Source organism: Australozyma saopauloensis, chromosome 3 (genome assembly GCF_035610405.1).
Source record: "Australozyma saopauloensis chromosome 3, complete sequence".
Lineage (NCBI taxonomy): Eukaryota > Fungi > Ascomycota > Pichiomycetes > Serinales > Metschnikowiaceae > Australozyma > Australozyma saopauloensis.
In genome coordinates this window covers 1100213-1115866 of record NC_086133.1, presented here as the reverse complement: position 1 = coordinate 1115866, position 15654 = coordinate 1100213, and the positions used below count along the sequence as shown (strand labels likewise).

General features: G+C 47.6%; 4 protein-coding genes across 4 annotated transcripts; 2 read left to right on the top strand and 2 right to left on the bottom strand.

The window, feature by feature from the left end:
• Positions 1 to 281: 281 nt before the first annotated feature.
• Positions 282 to 1478, top strand: PUMCH_002665 (uncharacterized protein; the record flags this gene model as incomplete). Its single annotated transcript, XM_063021665.1, has 1 exon — positions 282 to 1478. The coding sequence occupies one exon, from the start codon at positions 282 to 284 to the stop codon at positions 1476 to 1478; it is 1197 nt and encodes a 398-aa protein (XP_062877735.1).
• Positions 1479 to 2802: 1324 nt separating this feature from the next.
• Positions 2803 to 3741, bottom strand: PUMCH_002664 (uncharacterized protein; the record flags this gene model as incomplete). The annotated part of the gene is made up of 1 exon (XM_063021664.1): positions 2803 to 3741. The coding sequence occupies one exon, from the start codon at positions 3739 to 3741 to the stop codon at positions 2803 to 2805; it is 939 nt and encodes a 312-aa protein (XP_062877734.1).
• A 2740-nt stretch (positions 3742 to 6481) lies between these two features.
• Positions 6482 to 7801, bottom strand: PUMCH_002663 (uncharacterized protein; the record flags this gene model as incomplete). Its single annotated transcript, XM_063021663.1, has 1 exon — positions 6482 to 7801. The coding sequence occupies one exon, from the start codon at positions 7799 to 7801 to the stop codon at positions 6482 to 6484; it is 1320 nt and encodes a 439-aa protein (XP_062877733.1).
• Positions 7802 to 7948: 147 nt separating this feature from the next.
• On the top strand, positions 7949 to 15625 carry PUMCH_002662 (uncharacterized protein; the record flags this gene model as incomplete). Its single annotated transcript, XM_063021662.1, has 1 exon — positions 7949 to 15625. The coding sequence occupies one exon, from the start codon at positions 7949 to 7951 to the stop codon at positions 15623 to 15625; it is 7677 nt and encodes a 2558-aa protein (XP_062877732.1).
• Positions 15626 to 15654: the final 29 nt, after the last annotated feature.

Sequence of the window (15654 nt, the reverse complement as noted above, 5' to 3'; positions counted from 1 at the left end):
AGCTGATTTGTGACTTTTGACGTGACTTCTACACAATCGAGTCTTTTGAGAACAATCATGAGAGCCACAACTACATCATACGAACCCAATCAGCACATTCCTTTCAGGACCACAATTGGACAAAGCGCATGTAATACAAGGTCTCGGTTTTCCCAGAAAAATGGATTTTTTGATAACTCATTCTTGGAGATATTTATCTCCTGTCAATTTTCCAGAGACTATATCCAGGACCAGCCAATCACTACCCACTTCTCCAACCACACAAACCATAACAATCACAAATGATAGAATCGAAGGTCCCGGTTGCAGTAGTATCGCGTGCTATTCGACGTTTCCATATTAGCCAGGCACTGCGGCCTGGCGAAGCAGTAGCTTCTCCAGATTCATCAGAAACACAAAGCAACATGGTTTCTGTATTCCAATTGCCGAAATTGACCGCAGACAGCAAACTCACACTTGAAGCCGTTGGAGAGCCGCCATCTGCCGCCTCCGTCTCTCTTCCTCCGTCGCTAGCCGTCAACATCCGGCGTGGTTCTCTTTTGGCTGTGCAAGGGAAGTCTGATAACGTCAGTATCACGCAGACACGGTTCGAGCCCTTGAAGAGAATGTTGTATGGTAATCTAGCATCCAGATTTACGCAAATTGTGAGCACCGAGCCTGTGCAATTGTTGGTTTCCGCAAGGGCCGACACTATATTACCAAGAATATTCACCAACAAAACCATAAAAGCAATTGCGCCCATAGAATTGGACGGCAAATCCGATTGGGCTTTGTTCAGACGCGACTCCTTGCATGTTTATAGTGGGCCATCCCTCTTAATCGACACATTGAAGATTCCACAGAAGATTTCACGGCAATTAGCCAGAGATTTGGGCTCCAAAGTAAGAACAGAAACTGGCCTTTTCTCGTGGTTGCGTGCAGGGTACACATTTGTGGGCGGAAGAGGTGTTATTGGCGTAGTGGGTAACGGGCTGGTCTATACGGTCAACGTCAATGCGGGAGAAGACTTTGCAGTAAACAAGAGTTGCTTGTTGGGAGTTTCCATAAATGGTCCTAAAGATTTGCAGAACAGTATCGTAAAACTCGAGCAGAAGACACAAGCCATTCCAGCAGTCATCATGCCTCCTCCTAAGGTAGCGCAGATCCGCACATGGACGGATTTTGTGATAAACGCCAAACACTACGCATGGATCGCTGCAAAAGGCATCAAAGACGCCTACTTTTTTGTACGCCGTCAAACCAGAGAAACACCTGGCTTTGTGCGCATCATTGGTCCACGCACTGTCTTGATTCAGGCAGGCGAACCTCATGACAGATTTGAGCGTTCATTTGAGCTCCCCAGCTTGGAGTCTTTTGGCACGCCAATTGCATCTGAGGAGAAGCCTATCCCTAGAATTCCAGCTGATTACCTCAACACTGTCACTGTTGGTCCAAAGGGGGTGACCATTGAAAGTACAGACAGTTTTGTGAAGAAGTGAGGGGACAATATAAATATTCTGTAAATTAATGAATCCATGAACATATTCAGGAATTGCATACACTTGTGGAAAAGATGTATCTCTAAAATTAACAGCACTATCTAACGAAGCTGAGAATCATATAAAAGCAATGAAAACCCGAATGCTTTGATTTGTATTTTCTATGTAAGCATTTGCACAACTTCTCTGTAAAATCCGAGTTTCTGTCATTGCCAAAAATATCCAGCAGGCTAATCAAATACTGAATATCATCACGCAATTAAAAGTCTACAACATTCAATAACAAACATTAACTGATTAAAATCGCTCTAGCTCAAAATAAACCGGGTGTGGTCCGCGTCCCTCCCGCTGCGGAGTTCCACTTGACACCAACAACAACGAAAGATCGCGAAGAATGGTGCAAGAGAAATTTCCGGACCCATGCATAGTACAAGGCCAAATTTTCTGAGAAAAGGTGGCCATGTACCTTTCTTACAAAAATGTAGAAGTATCAAACAGTAGTGGCCTGAAGTACAAGCACACTAATATCTTATCATGCAAAAAAAATGATCATCCGAGTGACATGTTGTCAGGGCTGGACGAATTTTGAGGACTGTTGGACCGTGTGTTCAAGTCTACACTGTCATATGCCTTCAGATAGCTTTCGATCTGGTCCGGGCCTGGAAGAGGAAACGACCGGCACAAAGACGACGAAACCACGGGAAGTGAAACCCGTCTCTTCTTCTTCTTTTTCCGCCGGCTTTTCTTGCCATTGCTGCTCTTCTGTGGGTTGTCCAACGAATCAGACGTTTCCTCCAGCGAAGCGTTCCGCTCGTTGCGTCTGCTGCGAGCGTCGCCAGGCTTGTCAGTAGTAGCTTCGTGGCCATTCAGTAGAATGATCAGAGCCCATTGTCGGTCGTGCTTTTTCATGTTTGCACGAGACAACTTCTGACCCCGGCCATTTGCCACAGCACGGGTTTTATCAGAGGCGGATGTGCCATTAGCCTCACCATTCGTTGAGGCGTTACTGGTGCTGCCTCGACTGCTGCTGCCGCTATTACTGCTGCCATTCGCCTTTGTTAGAGGTTTAGCCATGGCGCCGCTGTCGCCGGAAGAGTTGTCGTCAGAGACGGAGCCTTCCAATTCTCCATCCATCTCTACGTCGCCATCATCGTTATTTCTGCCGCTGTCGGTACCGCTTGTGGTGGCCTCGGCCGAATTTCTGCCGTCAGTAGTGTAGTCACGTACCGAGGTTGATGCAGTTACTGGACGAGACCGTAGCGAGAGGTCAGTGAGGGAGCCGGAGCCTTCAGAGGCGGTGAGCGAGTTGAGCTCGTAGTCGGATTTAAAAAACCGCGACTGGGCAGGCGCCTCCAACGACGCTCTGCTCCAGGAAGATTCTAGCCCAGCTAGAACTCGCCCTAATTTGGTTGGAGGAGGGCTTTGATTCTGCGCCCGGTCGAGGCCTCGGTCGAGACTCTTTCGCCAAAGCCTTGGTAGCGATACTACGAGGCAACGCAGTCAACGAGTTGACTGGTTGCGGAGCCGTGGTGACGGCGGGAACATCAGCACGCAGATTGGCCGAGTTCTTGCGCCCCGGTACCGAAAGTACTTCGCCACTCGAGGCGTTGTTTGCGCCACCATTTGCATTTGATTCGGAAGAAGAAGGTGCAAGCAGCAAGCTTTCGGCGGTTCCAGCAGGGTTGACCGAGTATTTTGACAACACCTTGGTGAGCGCCACGTACATGGACAGCCATCTAAACACCTTCAAGTCCTTCTCGATGTTGCGCGGTCTAGGGTTGTCCATGGCCATAACGGCATTAAAAAGACGGGCAGAGGAGGTTCTGTTGACGGTGATGGGCCTGAGAAATTGCAAGTTACGGCGGATTCTACTCTTCTCCTGGGTGGAAAAGGTCTCGCCCACCAAATGCTCCAAGACGTGCAAAAGATCGACCGACGTGAGCACGTAGGTATCCTTCTCAGCCCAGCGAATGCACGAGATCACCAACGCCTCCAGATCGAGCACTCCGTAGTCCGGCGCAACCGCCTCACACTTGATGCGAAAAACATTACAGCCCTCTCTGTCGACAACCATGCGCACCAACCGGCGCTCATGGAGCAACTCCTTCTCCGACCACGCGGCCGGCATATCGTTGAAGCTGGGATCCAACTCCACGCGCACCGGAGTGTTGATGGCATCCAAATTCTCCCGAATGTACTCGGAAGAAAGCCTACTGTTACGAACTAGGATGCCAGGAAGGGGCGGCGCAGCCACGGCGACCATAGGTCCAGGACCTTTCTTGGTCTTTTTTACTGAGATGTCCAACACGGTGATATATTTGTTGGTGAGATATGGTTAGGTAAAGCCTCAGGTGTGGTTTGACTTTGTTCCGGTCGATGCCTACTCAAACAGATGAATAGAGGGTTGCTAAGTCCGGAAAGAGGGTAAGAAAAGAGCCCTGAGAAGAGAACAAACGACGTTGAGAAATTCGAGATGTACAGAGTCCAAACGTTTGGGATGCTGTTCACAAATGGAGAACTTTGATTCGTTTCTGAGGCAAATGGAGAAAAAATTTGGGCGCATGGGCGCAGTGGCACACGGCGGGTTTAAATTGTGGTGTGGCCAATGGCGCCTGTGTGGGCAGGTAGGGCAAGGAACATCGGGGTGCACATAGCGCCGGACGTCATTGCCGCTTCTGCACAGGTGCACACGGCACTGCATCGGAGAGTGGAGTGCTGCAGACAGATACAGCATGGTGTGTGGACATGAGACATGGCCTGTATGTGCTACTGTGACTATGCAGTCATGACGATGTTAGTCCTGCGCGTACTGCAGGCGCAGCTGCCTTGCTCGTTTCCGCATCTCTCATCTCATGCGCCGTAGTCTCCACAGCAACAGCACATTCATTGGCATCCGCCGCACCAGTGGAGGGTCATCGAGTCTGCCACTTGTGGCACCGTACCACGGAAGCGAATGTGGGAAATGCTTGGGGGACAATGGGCTTCAGCCACCATTGGCGAGGGGGGGGCTGGATCGAAATTTTTCCTAAAATTGACGATGTTTCATTTTGGGAAATGCTTGGAAACGCTAGGTGACGTTCGCCCTTGACGGTTGCTCGGTTGGACTACTTGGTGGTCTATGATCTGGGTGGGTACTTGTAGTTTTATTAATACCTCGGGGTGTTGCTGCTAGGGCCTTGCTGTGGTGCAGGGGCACCAGTGTCAATTGCGATGTCAAAACGATCTAGAGGCGTCCGCGGTAAACTGAGACATGTTTGTTGGAAGATTTGCTATTGGTTTTAGAGTGAGTATTTTTACCTTATTGTTCTACGTGGTTTATTGGTTTATGATTATTGTGTTGTTCCCTAGACTGCATTAGCCCTAGACTGCATTAGCCCTAGACTGGGCCTGAGATTTGAGTTCGGCCCTAGAACCCAGCCGCAGACATGCTCTGCGCGGCACTACATTTCATCGCACTCGTCTCATGGCACTACGTCTAATGCTTTACGTCTCCCGGCGGCCTTAGATTGAGGCCAAGTGGATACGAGTCGAAATTGGCGGATCTACAGAAATTTTTAGTCGATTTGGTGGGTTTACGGTTCCGCCCTTGGATCGGCCGGTTCTCCTCGAAGTACCCCTCGGTGTTAGTCTCCTGTCACTGCGTTGCCTTGTGGTGCTGCCCTGTGGTGGTGCGCCATGGGCCAATCATAGGAATCGCTACCATCGTCTTATCTTTCCGTGGTTTCCTAATTTGTCTGCATTATTCCGCCTTTTGTTTTGGTCAATCCATTCGCATTTTTAGTTGGCTTAACTCCTGATACTGCGTTGGTCCCAATTCGTAAGCTCTCAACCATCCTGTCATGGTTCGTGACCTTTCAATGACATCCACAGAACATTCGTTCGTGAAACCTTCTGCTTTCAACCCTTATTAGTCAATATTTTATTTTGTCTATTACGCTGTTTTCGCTTAGAGAATCTTGATTTAATACATTCTTAAACTTTCCCTCTCTCGCCTTCTCTTTCAGAATAAGCGCCTCCAAACCGTCATCTCTCGCCCTCGCAATATTTCACAATACTCGTACTCTCAAGTCCGATGTCCTGCCTCACATGGTTAGGAGCCATCCCAACGGTCCACGCTAATCCTACCTGGAACATACACATGTATTCTGATGTAATGTTGCAGGGCTGTCCGTTCGCTTGTTTGGCCAAATCGGGCAACGATAATTTCATGAGTGCTACCCCGATACTATCTACTGAAACTCAAAATGGAAAAGCCAAGTCTGGCCCGCATCGGTAGTGTATTTTTGCGCATTCATCCCGCATTAGTCAAATGTATCCATTTGCGTCGGGATCCGCTAATCAGCCCTGTGCTCTGCCACATTTTTTTAACCCATTAGGCTTGAAAATGGCATTAGACTGCAGTTGGGCGTTTCGGGTCGAAGCTCCACACCCTGCAGGTTGTTCCAATTCTGACTGAACATGTCGCTGGCTCTGAAACGCGCCACAAAGTGGCTCCAGTGGCTACAAAAAATTGCTGCTTGTAATCGAGATGCTTCCCCTCCCTTCCATTTTCATGGCTTTTCCCCTAGAGTTCCGAAATTCCAAAACTAGTCAAGTAAACACGAATACCACTGTGCGGCTCTCTGCAGGCCCGCGGCTTCTGAAACGGCCATTTTGCAGTCCCCTTTTTGCAGCCAAATCCGGCAAATTGGGTCACCTCCATTACATGCGCCTGCTGGGCGGGTCGCCTCGTAAATCAGGATAGCGCCTCACATGTCTTGACTTTGTTTTGATCCTACGGGATTCGGGGCGGACATTGAAATCTCTTATCGGAGTTCCGTTACGGAGAATGAGTTCCTCGACAAGTGGCGCAGGCAAGATGAAAAAGAACAGATTCTGCAGGGCGGATGTTGGAGCTTTTCTCTTGGGGCTGTGAAAGTGCATCATTTAATATTTGAATTTGGCTTAAATTTCCTTGTCACTTTCACAGTCTTGCTCTTCCCAGTAGTCTTATAGAATGAAGCTTAAAATCTGACAATGTCAATGACAATATTGACCACGCTGACAACTACCTCTAGGCATACAAGCACCACCACTATGAATTCCAAATTTTCTTCCTGCGAATGGCCTAGCTGTTCCTTCAACATCTGCAAAAGATCGGAAATGACCTCCAACCGCTGGTTCAAGAGCTCGACACGCTGATTTATATCCAAGTATCCGCGTGTGGCCTGGTAAATGGGCTCCAAGTGGGGCTCGGCCCACATGAGCTCCGGCAGGTCGAGCACAGATCCGTGTAAATTGATGTTAATGCGTAGAATAAAGAGCTCACCGATAGACTTCATGGTTTCATCTCGCGTCATCTCCACCTTACCGGTATGAGCCACCTGCTGTGGAATATCCTGGGTATCCTCAATGGTGTTGTCAACCAATTCCTCAAATAAAGAAATTTTTACTGATTGCGCCAACGCGTGCGAGATAGAAAGCTTTAGCATATAGTTAGAGTCATCACGAAGCGTGATGAAGTCGTTGTAAATCCGCGGCTGGTACGACGTGGTGATATAGTAGTTAAACTCCTCTACCTGGATATCCTCCATCAGGAGCTTCTCGCTCTCAAACCGCGCCAAATCTTCGAGGAATGCCCGTTCCTCTTTGACGGTGTAACCCCACATGATCACCACACCATACTCGAAAATGAATACATCGTTCTTCTTGCCGAACTCAATTTCTCCTCCATCATCAGCCAATCGAATCAATTTCTTCCCATCATCTTCAGCAGTGTCTCCGCGCCAATCCTTATACGTAAATGGAGTATACAAGCATTCGTCAAATAACTTGGGCAGAGTGTTGTGAATCCGTTTACGATCTTTGAGCCACCGTAGCAATTCCTTCATCTTGTACAGTCCACAAGTACAGTAGGCGGTCACTCTGGGCAAGAGATCTCGATGCACTTTCCCTAAGATTTCAGCATCCTTTCGTGCGGGCCGGTCTTTAATCTTCGTCACTTGGGAATACACACCCGTGCTCGGCCGAGTGGAGTTGTCGCGCTCGTCGTCGGCCGCTCCATCGTCGTCAATGGGTAGTTGCGGGTCTTCCGGTAAAAGACGGAGTTTCTGAGTTGTTCTGCTGATTCTTTGGAGTCCGATTTTCGGCAGCTGCGAGATTTTGGAGGTCGCACGATTGGCCTGGTGCACAGCCCCGCTTGCCAGCAATAGAGGCGTCTGTTCCAGATGTTGCAGCATAATTTGTGATGTAGGTTTTGGATTGGAGGTTAATATAGTGATAGAGAGGGTCCAGTTGGGGGTGGTGAACTCACGTGATACGTCACGTGATCGGATATTTACCATAGTTTGCCCTTTGGTCTGGCGTAATCCTTGATTCCGTAGTCAATTAATAGTGCAATTCTTCCGATTTAGATTTAAAGTTGTTTACATCCGCTTTTCACTAAAATTCTTTATGATTTCCCATTTTCTACCGGCCATCGCAGATACGTGATGAGATGGCCTCCATTGCACCCGTACACCAGCCGATCCCAGGATGAGATGAGGGATGAGATGGGGAAACCTCTCCCAACTCAGATCAACCTCCAAATGAGTACCAAAAAGAAAACTAGCACTGGTCTCGAACGACAACATGCATACCGTTCGTTCAAAGAAAGAGTGGACCTGCTAAAAATAGAGCCCGCACGTAATCTCGCCGTCAGAGCGTCCGATTTCGTCGAAACTTCGCATCTTCTAGTCACTTTGGAACACTGGAAAGAGGTCAATGTCAGTGGAAACTTCACCGATTTCTTGTACGAGGTGGAGAAGTTGTGTCAGACGTTGCCGCAGATTTTGCACCACCAAAATGCCATCTACAGTGCATTGGAGAAACACATTCGGGTGCTAGACATCAACTCGTTGCAGCCATTATTGGAGATTTTGGCGCAATTCATCCATGACTTGGGTCCAGACTTCATGGCGTTTTACGAGCAGTTCTTGCTGTTGGTGATCGATGTCTCCCAGAAGACCAACCCTAACGATTCCCAGAACATCCGTAACACTTCCAATGTCTTGGAATGGACTTTCAACACTCTCGCATATGCATTCAAGTACTTGGCGCGTACTCTTGTGCTTGATTTGGGGCCTACATTCGAGCAGCTTCTTCCTGTGTTCGAGATGACCAAGAAAACGTACGTGGCGCGCTTCTGTGCTGAGGCCTTGTCCTTTCTTGTGAAGAAACTGAAGCAGCAGCCGCTTGAAGATCTCGTGCACCGTGCATTCAATGACCACAAGCAACTTCTCCAAGAAAACCTTTCGTATCGCGAGGCCATGATTGTGCTTTTCAGCGAGGCCATGAAGAACACCCAGAACACCTTCCACTCCAAGTCTGCCACCGTCTTCGCGGTGCTTCTTGAAAACGCAATGGCCGCCGGCCGCGACAACGACTCGTGCATCGACGCTCTATGTGACATTATGCTCAACATCATCGACCACGGCTCGGCCGACGCCTGTGTCAAGTTCTACACTAGCGCGCTGAACCATTTGATATCTGTGGTCGCCGACAATACCTCCTTGAAGCGGTTAGGGTATGTGTGCCAGGTGCTCCTTTCTCTCTGCTTCGCGGAATCTGGCAACAAGGTTCAGGATTGGGACGTCATTTTCGGTGTTGTTCTGGCCATCACTGCCAACTTCGATGCGCTCTATGATGAGAACGACCCAGCCTCAGCGGCTGTTCTTGCCTCTATCACATCCTTGTTTGCCACCATTGTGCGCAATTGCAATATCAAGTACCTTACCAGACACTTCAGCGGTATGGCTGAGTATTTGATGGCCAAGGAGGAGGGTCTTTTTTTCGTCAGTTTCTACGAACTACTCATGATAAACGCAAAAGAGAAGGTTGCCGGTTTTGGCGCTACTCAAATGTTGCAGGCAGTCATCAACAAGGCTTCATCCGATAAAATCCTCTCCAGACTTGCCCTCTGTTTGACTAAGGTGGAACAGCAGAATCCAAGTATTAAAACCGACATCACTCTACCGCACTATCTCTCCACTCAGCTTCTTGAGGCCGTGGCAAAGGATTCTCAGACTCTTGCTAACGATAACGACCTTCTTGCATTGCACTGGAAGTTGTGTCTTCTCATGTTCTCTTCAGAGCTCAAAGACAAAGACTCCATTCTACTCACTCTCCTCACAAACTTGTCTGCATCCAAACCCTCCGTACCAGCCTTTGTTCATGACGTGATCGGGATCACGTTGGTAGCTGCCGTGCGTGGTTTGAAGCACGATGAGACTGCCACCAAATTCATGGATCTCTTTGAGGTGTTCACTGAGAACTTGGAATCGTCTAGACAATCCACTCTCTTCTTGAGTGGAGCTACTACTCTTCTTGACGAAGTGTCACAGTTGGCAAAGGATACTCTTCGAGAGAGAAAGTCTGCTGTCATCTCTTCTCTCACCAAAAGCTTGAGTCTGCCAGACATCAAGGTGAGAAGAGCAGCTGCGGAGCTCATGAGAAAGTACTTGGTGGCCATCAACGAGAAGGTACCATATGTTGTTGCCCAGGCGGGCATCATTGACAATGTTCCACTTACTGTTGAGAATTCAAACGATGTCAAAATGAGAATCCGTTTGATGTTGAACGATTACCCAAACCAGACTGGTCTCACTAATTCCGACCATCTGCAAATAGCAAATTACATCGTGGGTCTTTTGAGCAATGGTTATCAGCCATGCTGGCAGGCTGTCAACGAGAGCATTCAGAAACTCGCGGCTACCAATGTCCTGGACGAGTTATGGGCTCGTTTCCATGCTCTTCTTCGAACGGACTTTGCTGCTCAAAGCAACTCTTACTGGACCGGCGATGTGCCGTTTGGTAGTGATGGAGATGTCTTTGTTGGACAATTCCAGTCGTCGCACGAAAGATTTGCAAAGTACTTTGACATGCTTTCTACTACTTTTGTTCTTTCTGAGAACGATATTTTGCATGATTTGTACGAGCAAATCATCGAAAGCAGTACAACAGTGCAATACAATGCTTTGATTAGAAACCGAGTTATCCAGGCTTTAAGTGCTATTCCTTCCGTTGCCGAAAGAAACGGTGCTGCGTTGATCGAGTTGGTAATTGAGCTTCAAGATGACGACCATCAAGGATGGATGTTCAAGGATATCAATGCCTTGTGTAGCATCTTCCCTAAGTTCAAGAGAATCGCCAAGGTCTCCAATAACCAAGAGCTTTTCGCCGCTATGACCAAGCAGGTTTCCTCCAAAGACGCAGCAACCCAAAAAGCGTCACTTGAGGTACTCTTTGCATGGAACAGACCCGAGATCAATAAATACAAGGACAACTTGCTCAATTTGCTCGAGGACAAGCTTTTCCGTGATGAGCTCCAGACTCTAGTCAGCAAAAGCTCAGAGAGTAAAATCGAAGATAGCGATAGAGAGGCAGTGGTTCCTGTTGTGCTCAGATTACTCTATGGAAGAGCCAAAGGTGTCACAAACAACAACAGTAAGAATGGAAGAAAGTTTGCCATTGCGTCTGTGTTGCCCAACCTTCCAGACGAGTATATCCGCCAGTTCTTGCTGATTACTGCTGAAAACTTCGACTTTGCCGAGTACTTCGAAACAGAATTACTTCCACAAGCCACACAGAAGGATTTGCGCGCTATGGTCGGATACCTCAACATGCTTTACGAGGTTTATGTTGGCCTCGGATACAAATTTGCCCATGTACTCACCTACACCATTCAACCTCTTCTCTTCACTTTGGTGAATGCTCAGAGTGTGCTCGAACAGGCTACAGAAGACGAGATTACCATCAAGACTGCTAAGACTATTCGTCAACTCGGTTTCAAATGTCTCAATCACCTCTTTAAGGTCACTTCTAAGACTTACAACTGGAAGGACGAGGCGCCATTGATTTACGAGAGAGTTATCAAGCCCAGACTTACACATTTCGAAAGCGAGAACGCTCAACAGCCATCTTCGATGATGCAAATGATGCTCTCGTGGATCAACTCCCCGGAGCTCGTCTCGCTATACTACTTCGACGACTATGCTCCAGTAAATGCTATCGTCGCGCTTCTCTCAAACCCAATTGCCAAGGACACTGTCCGTTCTGCCCTTCTTGACTTTTGTATTGCTTGCTTCACTCAAAAAGATGTTCACGATGACCAATTCTACTCCGTGTTGGCGCTCTTGGTTGATGGTCTCTTAAATGTGCTTCCTTCCATTATTCAGAATTCGGAGGACAAGGATATTAACCTGAGAGCCTCTACGCTCCTTTTGTTGATTATAGAGGGTAAATATGTTGAAGCTCATTCGACTAAGGGTGAGTTGATCAAGTCTTGTTCCCGCGCTTTGGAAAAGCCTGCCATTCAAATCGGCATCAACGACAAGGTCAGCATTTTGCTTTCCTTGGCATCTGTTGTCGAGGACTATGATAGTTCCATGGAAGAATTGTCAGGACTTTATGAGACCTGCTCCCGCTCTCTTCGTATTTATAAGGACAGAAACATGCGCTCAGCTTTGGTGAAAGTGTTCGAAGTTTTCGGACGGAAATTCGAGGATCTTGCCATTGTTTCCGAGCTTTTGGCCTCTCTCAATGCCTTTTCTGAGCGCCGCATGTTGGAGCCAGATTATGACAGACGTATGCAAGCCTACAGAAAGCTCAACGAAGAGTTGTACTCTGAATTGAATGTGTTGCAATGGACTCCAATCATCTATTCCAACTTGTTCTTCATTAATGATCCAGAAGAGATCTCGATTCGTTCGAATGCTGCCCATACTCTCACCAGATACATTGACTGTATGAACTCGAAGACAGAGGAATCTGCTGCCGAATACGTGTCCTTCTGGCACTCAGTGATTGTATCATACTTGAGAGCTGGTCTCAAGAAGGACGCTGAGGAAATCCGTGATGGTTACATTAATATCCTCGCTCATGCTACTCGTGAGAACAAGCACCTCACTGAACTCCAATCCATGAAGGCGCTTCTTTCTGATGACACTGAAGAAGACTTCTTTGTCAATTTCAATCATGTTCAGCTTGGCCAGAGGCAAAAAGCACTCAAGATTCTCGAGGCAAACAAGAACCAAATCAGTCCTGAGTGTATGTACCACTATCTTCTTCCAATGACAGAGGTCTACACTGTTTGCCAAAATGAGCGGTATCTCAATTTGTGGAACGACGTTAACGATGCCTGGCAGCAACTCACTCTGATTCTCAATTACAAGGATTTCAGACAACTTTTCAGAAAGCACATCACTGCCGCCGCCCGGGTCTCAGACAACGAAAATGAGTTGAGAGACCGGTGTCGTTTGGTTGTGAGCATCTCTCGTGGTCTCAAAACTTCGTTCGATCAGATCAGACTTGGAGCCGAAACAGATCACTTCCATGCCGTTCCCGATGACATCGAGGTCGTCCACAAGCAGATCATGGATGATTTCCTCGCACCAATCATGAAGCTTGTGAACATCCGTAACGATGACACTATCGTGCAAAGAGCGCCATTGGTGGAAGCAGCTGTCAACTGTTTGTTGTGTGTTTCTGATAGCGTTGCAGAAGCTTCCATTGCCGGAGTATTGACAAGCACTTGTCAAGCATTACGTTCCCGTACTCAACACATTCGTGACGCTATTCGTAAGGCATTGGGCAAGGTCGCTCGTATCTTGGGTCCGAAATACTTCAGATACATTGTCAAAGAACTCAAAACTGCGCTTTCCAGAGGTTCTCAGATACACACATTGAGTTACACGCTCCATTCTATTCTTGTCGCAGTCAAGGGCGAGTTTTCGACTGGAGATTTGGATGAGTCTGCTCTGTTGATCGTAGACATTATTATGGAGGACATCTTTGGTGCCGCCGGTCAGGAGAAGGATGCTGAGGGTTATGTCAGTAAAATGATTGAGGTGAAATCGAAGAAGAGTTACGACTCTGCTGAGATTTTGACCTCGAACATCAACTTCAACAGATTCCGTGCAATCATTGATCCATTCAAAATGCTCATGAGGGAAAACCTTCCATTGAAAACGAAGAAGAATCTTGACGAGCTCATCAAGAGATACGCAACAGGGCTCAATTTCAATCTGAACGCTTCAAAGATGGACGTGCTTGTCTTGTGCTACGAGCTTCACCAGCAATCAACCTCTGTGGAAGAACCTGTGAAGAAGATGAGAAACAACAAAAGAGGATCAAACGACGACCATTTCCTTGTCAATTTGAATGCCAAGCCTGTCAGAATGGTGAATGATAATTCTCAAATCATGTTCACTCTTCAAACCTTGGCCTACGAGCTTATGCGTACCGCTCTTGGAAAGAACAGAAATCTCATGACCGTCGGAAACCTCGAAGGTTTCTTCCCACTCATGAGCCAAACGCTCGAGCTTGACAATGAATCTGTGTTGTGCTCCTTGTTCCGTGTACTCAACTTGATTATCACATTGCCATTTGCTGAGGAGAGAGATGAGTTCTTCGAGAAAGCCGCCTTAAAGGCATTCAAGATCATTCAAGATTTGCCCTCGACCTCGCCCGTGGTTTCTCAACTCAGTTTGAGATATCTTGCCTCGATTATCCGTCACAAGCCCACGATTGAGTTGAACCACAGCAGTCTTACCTATCTTTTGACCAGAATCATCCCAGACCTCGAGGAGCCCCATCGTCAAGGTCTTGCATTCAACTTCTTGAAGGCTGTCGTGCTGCAACACATCATGCTCCCAGAAGTCTACGATGTCATGGATAAGGTGTCCAATATCATGGTTCTGAACCACACTGGCGAAATCCGTGCCATGTCCAGAAGTTTGTACTTCCAATTCTTAATGGAGTACGAGCAAGGAGAACAGAAGTTGGAGAAAGCGTTCAAATTCTTGGTCAACAACCTTAGTTACCCTACTGAAGATGGACGTCTTTCGGTTATGGAGTTCATGCATTCGATTGTTTTGAAGTCATCGCCATCCTTGTTAGATCAATTGAGCGTGAGTTTCTTTGTTGGTCTTTCTAATGTTCTTGTCACTGATGATGTGCGCAAGTGTAGAGAGATGGCCTCCGAACTTTTGGCCTTCCTTTTCAGGAGATCTGCAACCAGCGCTACTCTTCGGTCAATGGAGAAGCTCTGTTTGGCGTGGTTGAACAACACAAACAATCCATTGCTTCAAAGATGTGGTCTTATGGTCTACAAGGTATATCTCTCTGAGTTTGAGCTCGGAAAGTCTACAGAGATGGACAAGCGGGCCCTTGCCGTAATAGTGGATGTGTTCAAGCGCGCTAAGAACGATAAAAGCGAACACACTGATGGATCTGCTTCGTGGGAAGAGGTTTACACTTGTATGAACGTTTGGGCTGTCTTGTGTAAGGAGCAGAAGGACGAGATCCTCAGCGCCAAGTACGAGAGTGTCTGGTTGGATCTTTTCGAAACGCTTCTTTTCCCACACACATGGGTGCGTCTTCTCAGTGCACGCTTGGTTGGAACCGTCTTGAGCAATCTTTCTGATGTTGAGTTTGAGATCACTCCTCAGCAGCTTCAGACTATTACTTACAGACTCTTGAGACAGCTTGCTGCACCTACCGTGTCTGCTGATTTGGGAACCCAAGTTGTCAAGAACATGATTCAAATCATCACCAAGTGGGAGCAAGATGGAACCAAGTACATTCAAACTGCGAAGGCTGAGAGCGCCGACTCCGAGGAGGCACCAAAGTTCGAATTGGCGACCGACTTTGCAATTGACCGGTTCTGTAAGATCATGAGACAGGAAAGATCAAGTCTGTCTTCGAATCTGTCTTCCTCTTCGGCTGTGACCGCATCTATCCAATTGGCCGCTATGGTTTCACAAATTCTCACCCCCGAGAGGTTGAAGGCTGTCGCGCCGAAGATTATTTTGGGTCTTTACATGATTGTCGAAAACAAGGCATACACGGCTGAGGAAAACGAGCTTTTGGAGCTTGGAAACGAATGTCTCAAGATCTTGGAAGCCAAATTGGGCACCACGGGCTACATGGAGGCATACACCGAGGTCAAGATCCAAGTGACGCAGCGGAGAGAACAAAGAAGGGCTGACAAGGCACAATTGGCCATCAAGGCGCCTGAGGCAGCTGCTCGCAGAAAAATTAAGAAAAACGAGCGCTTGAGAGAAAAGAGAAAACATCCAAGAGACGAAAACGGATACTTCAAGCCTAAAAGAAGAAACCCAATCCGCTAGCGGACTTGGAAAAAACATGTAGTATAGAT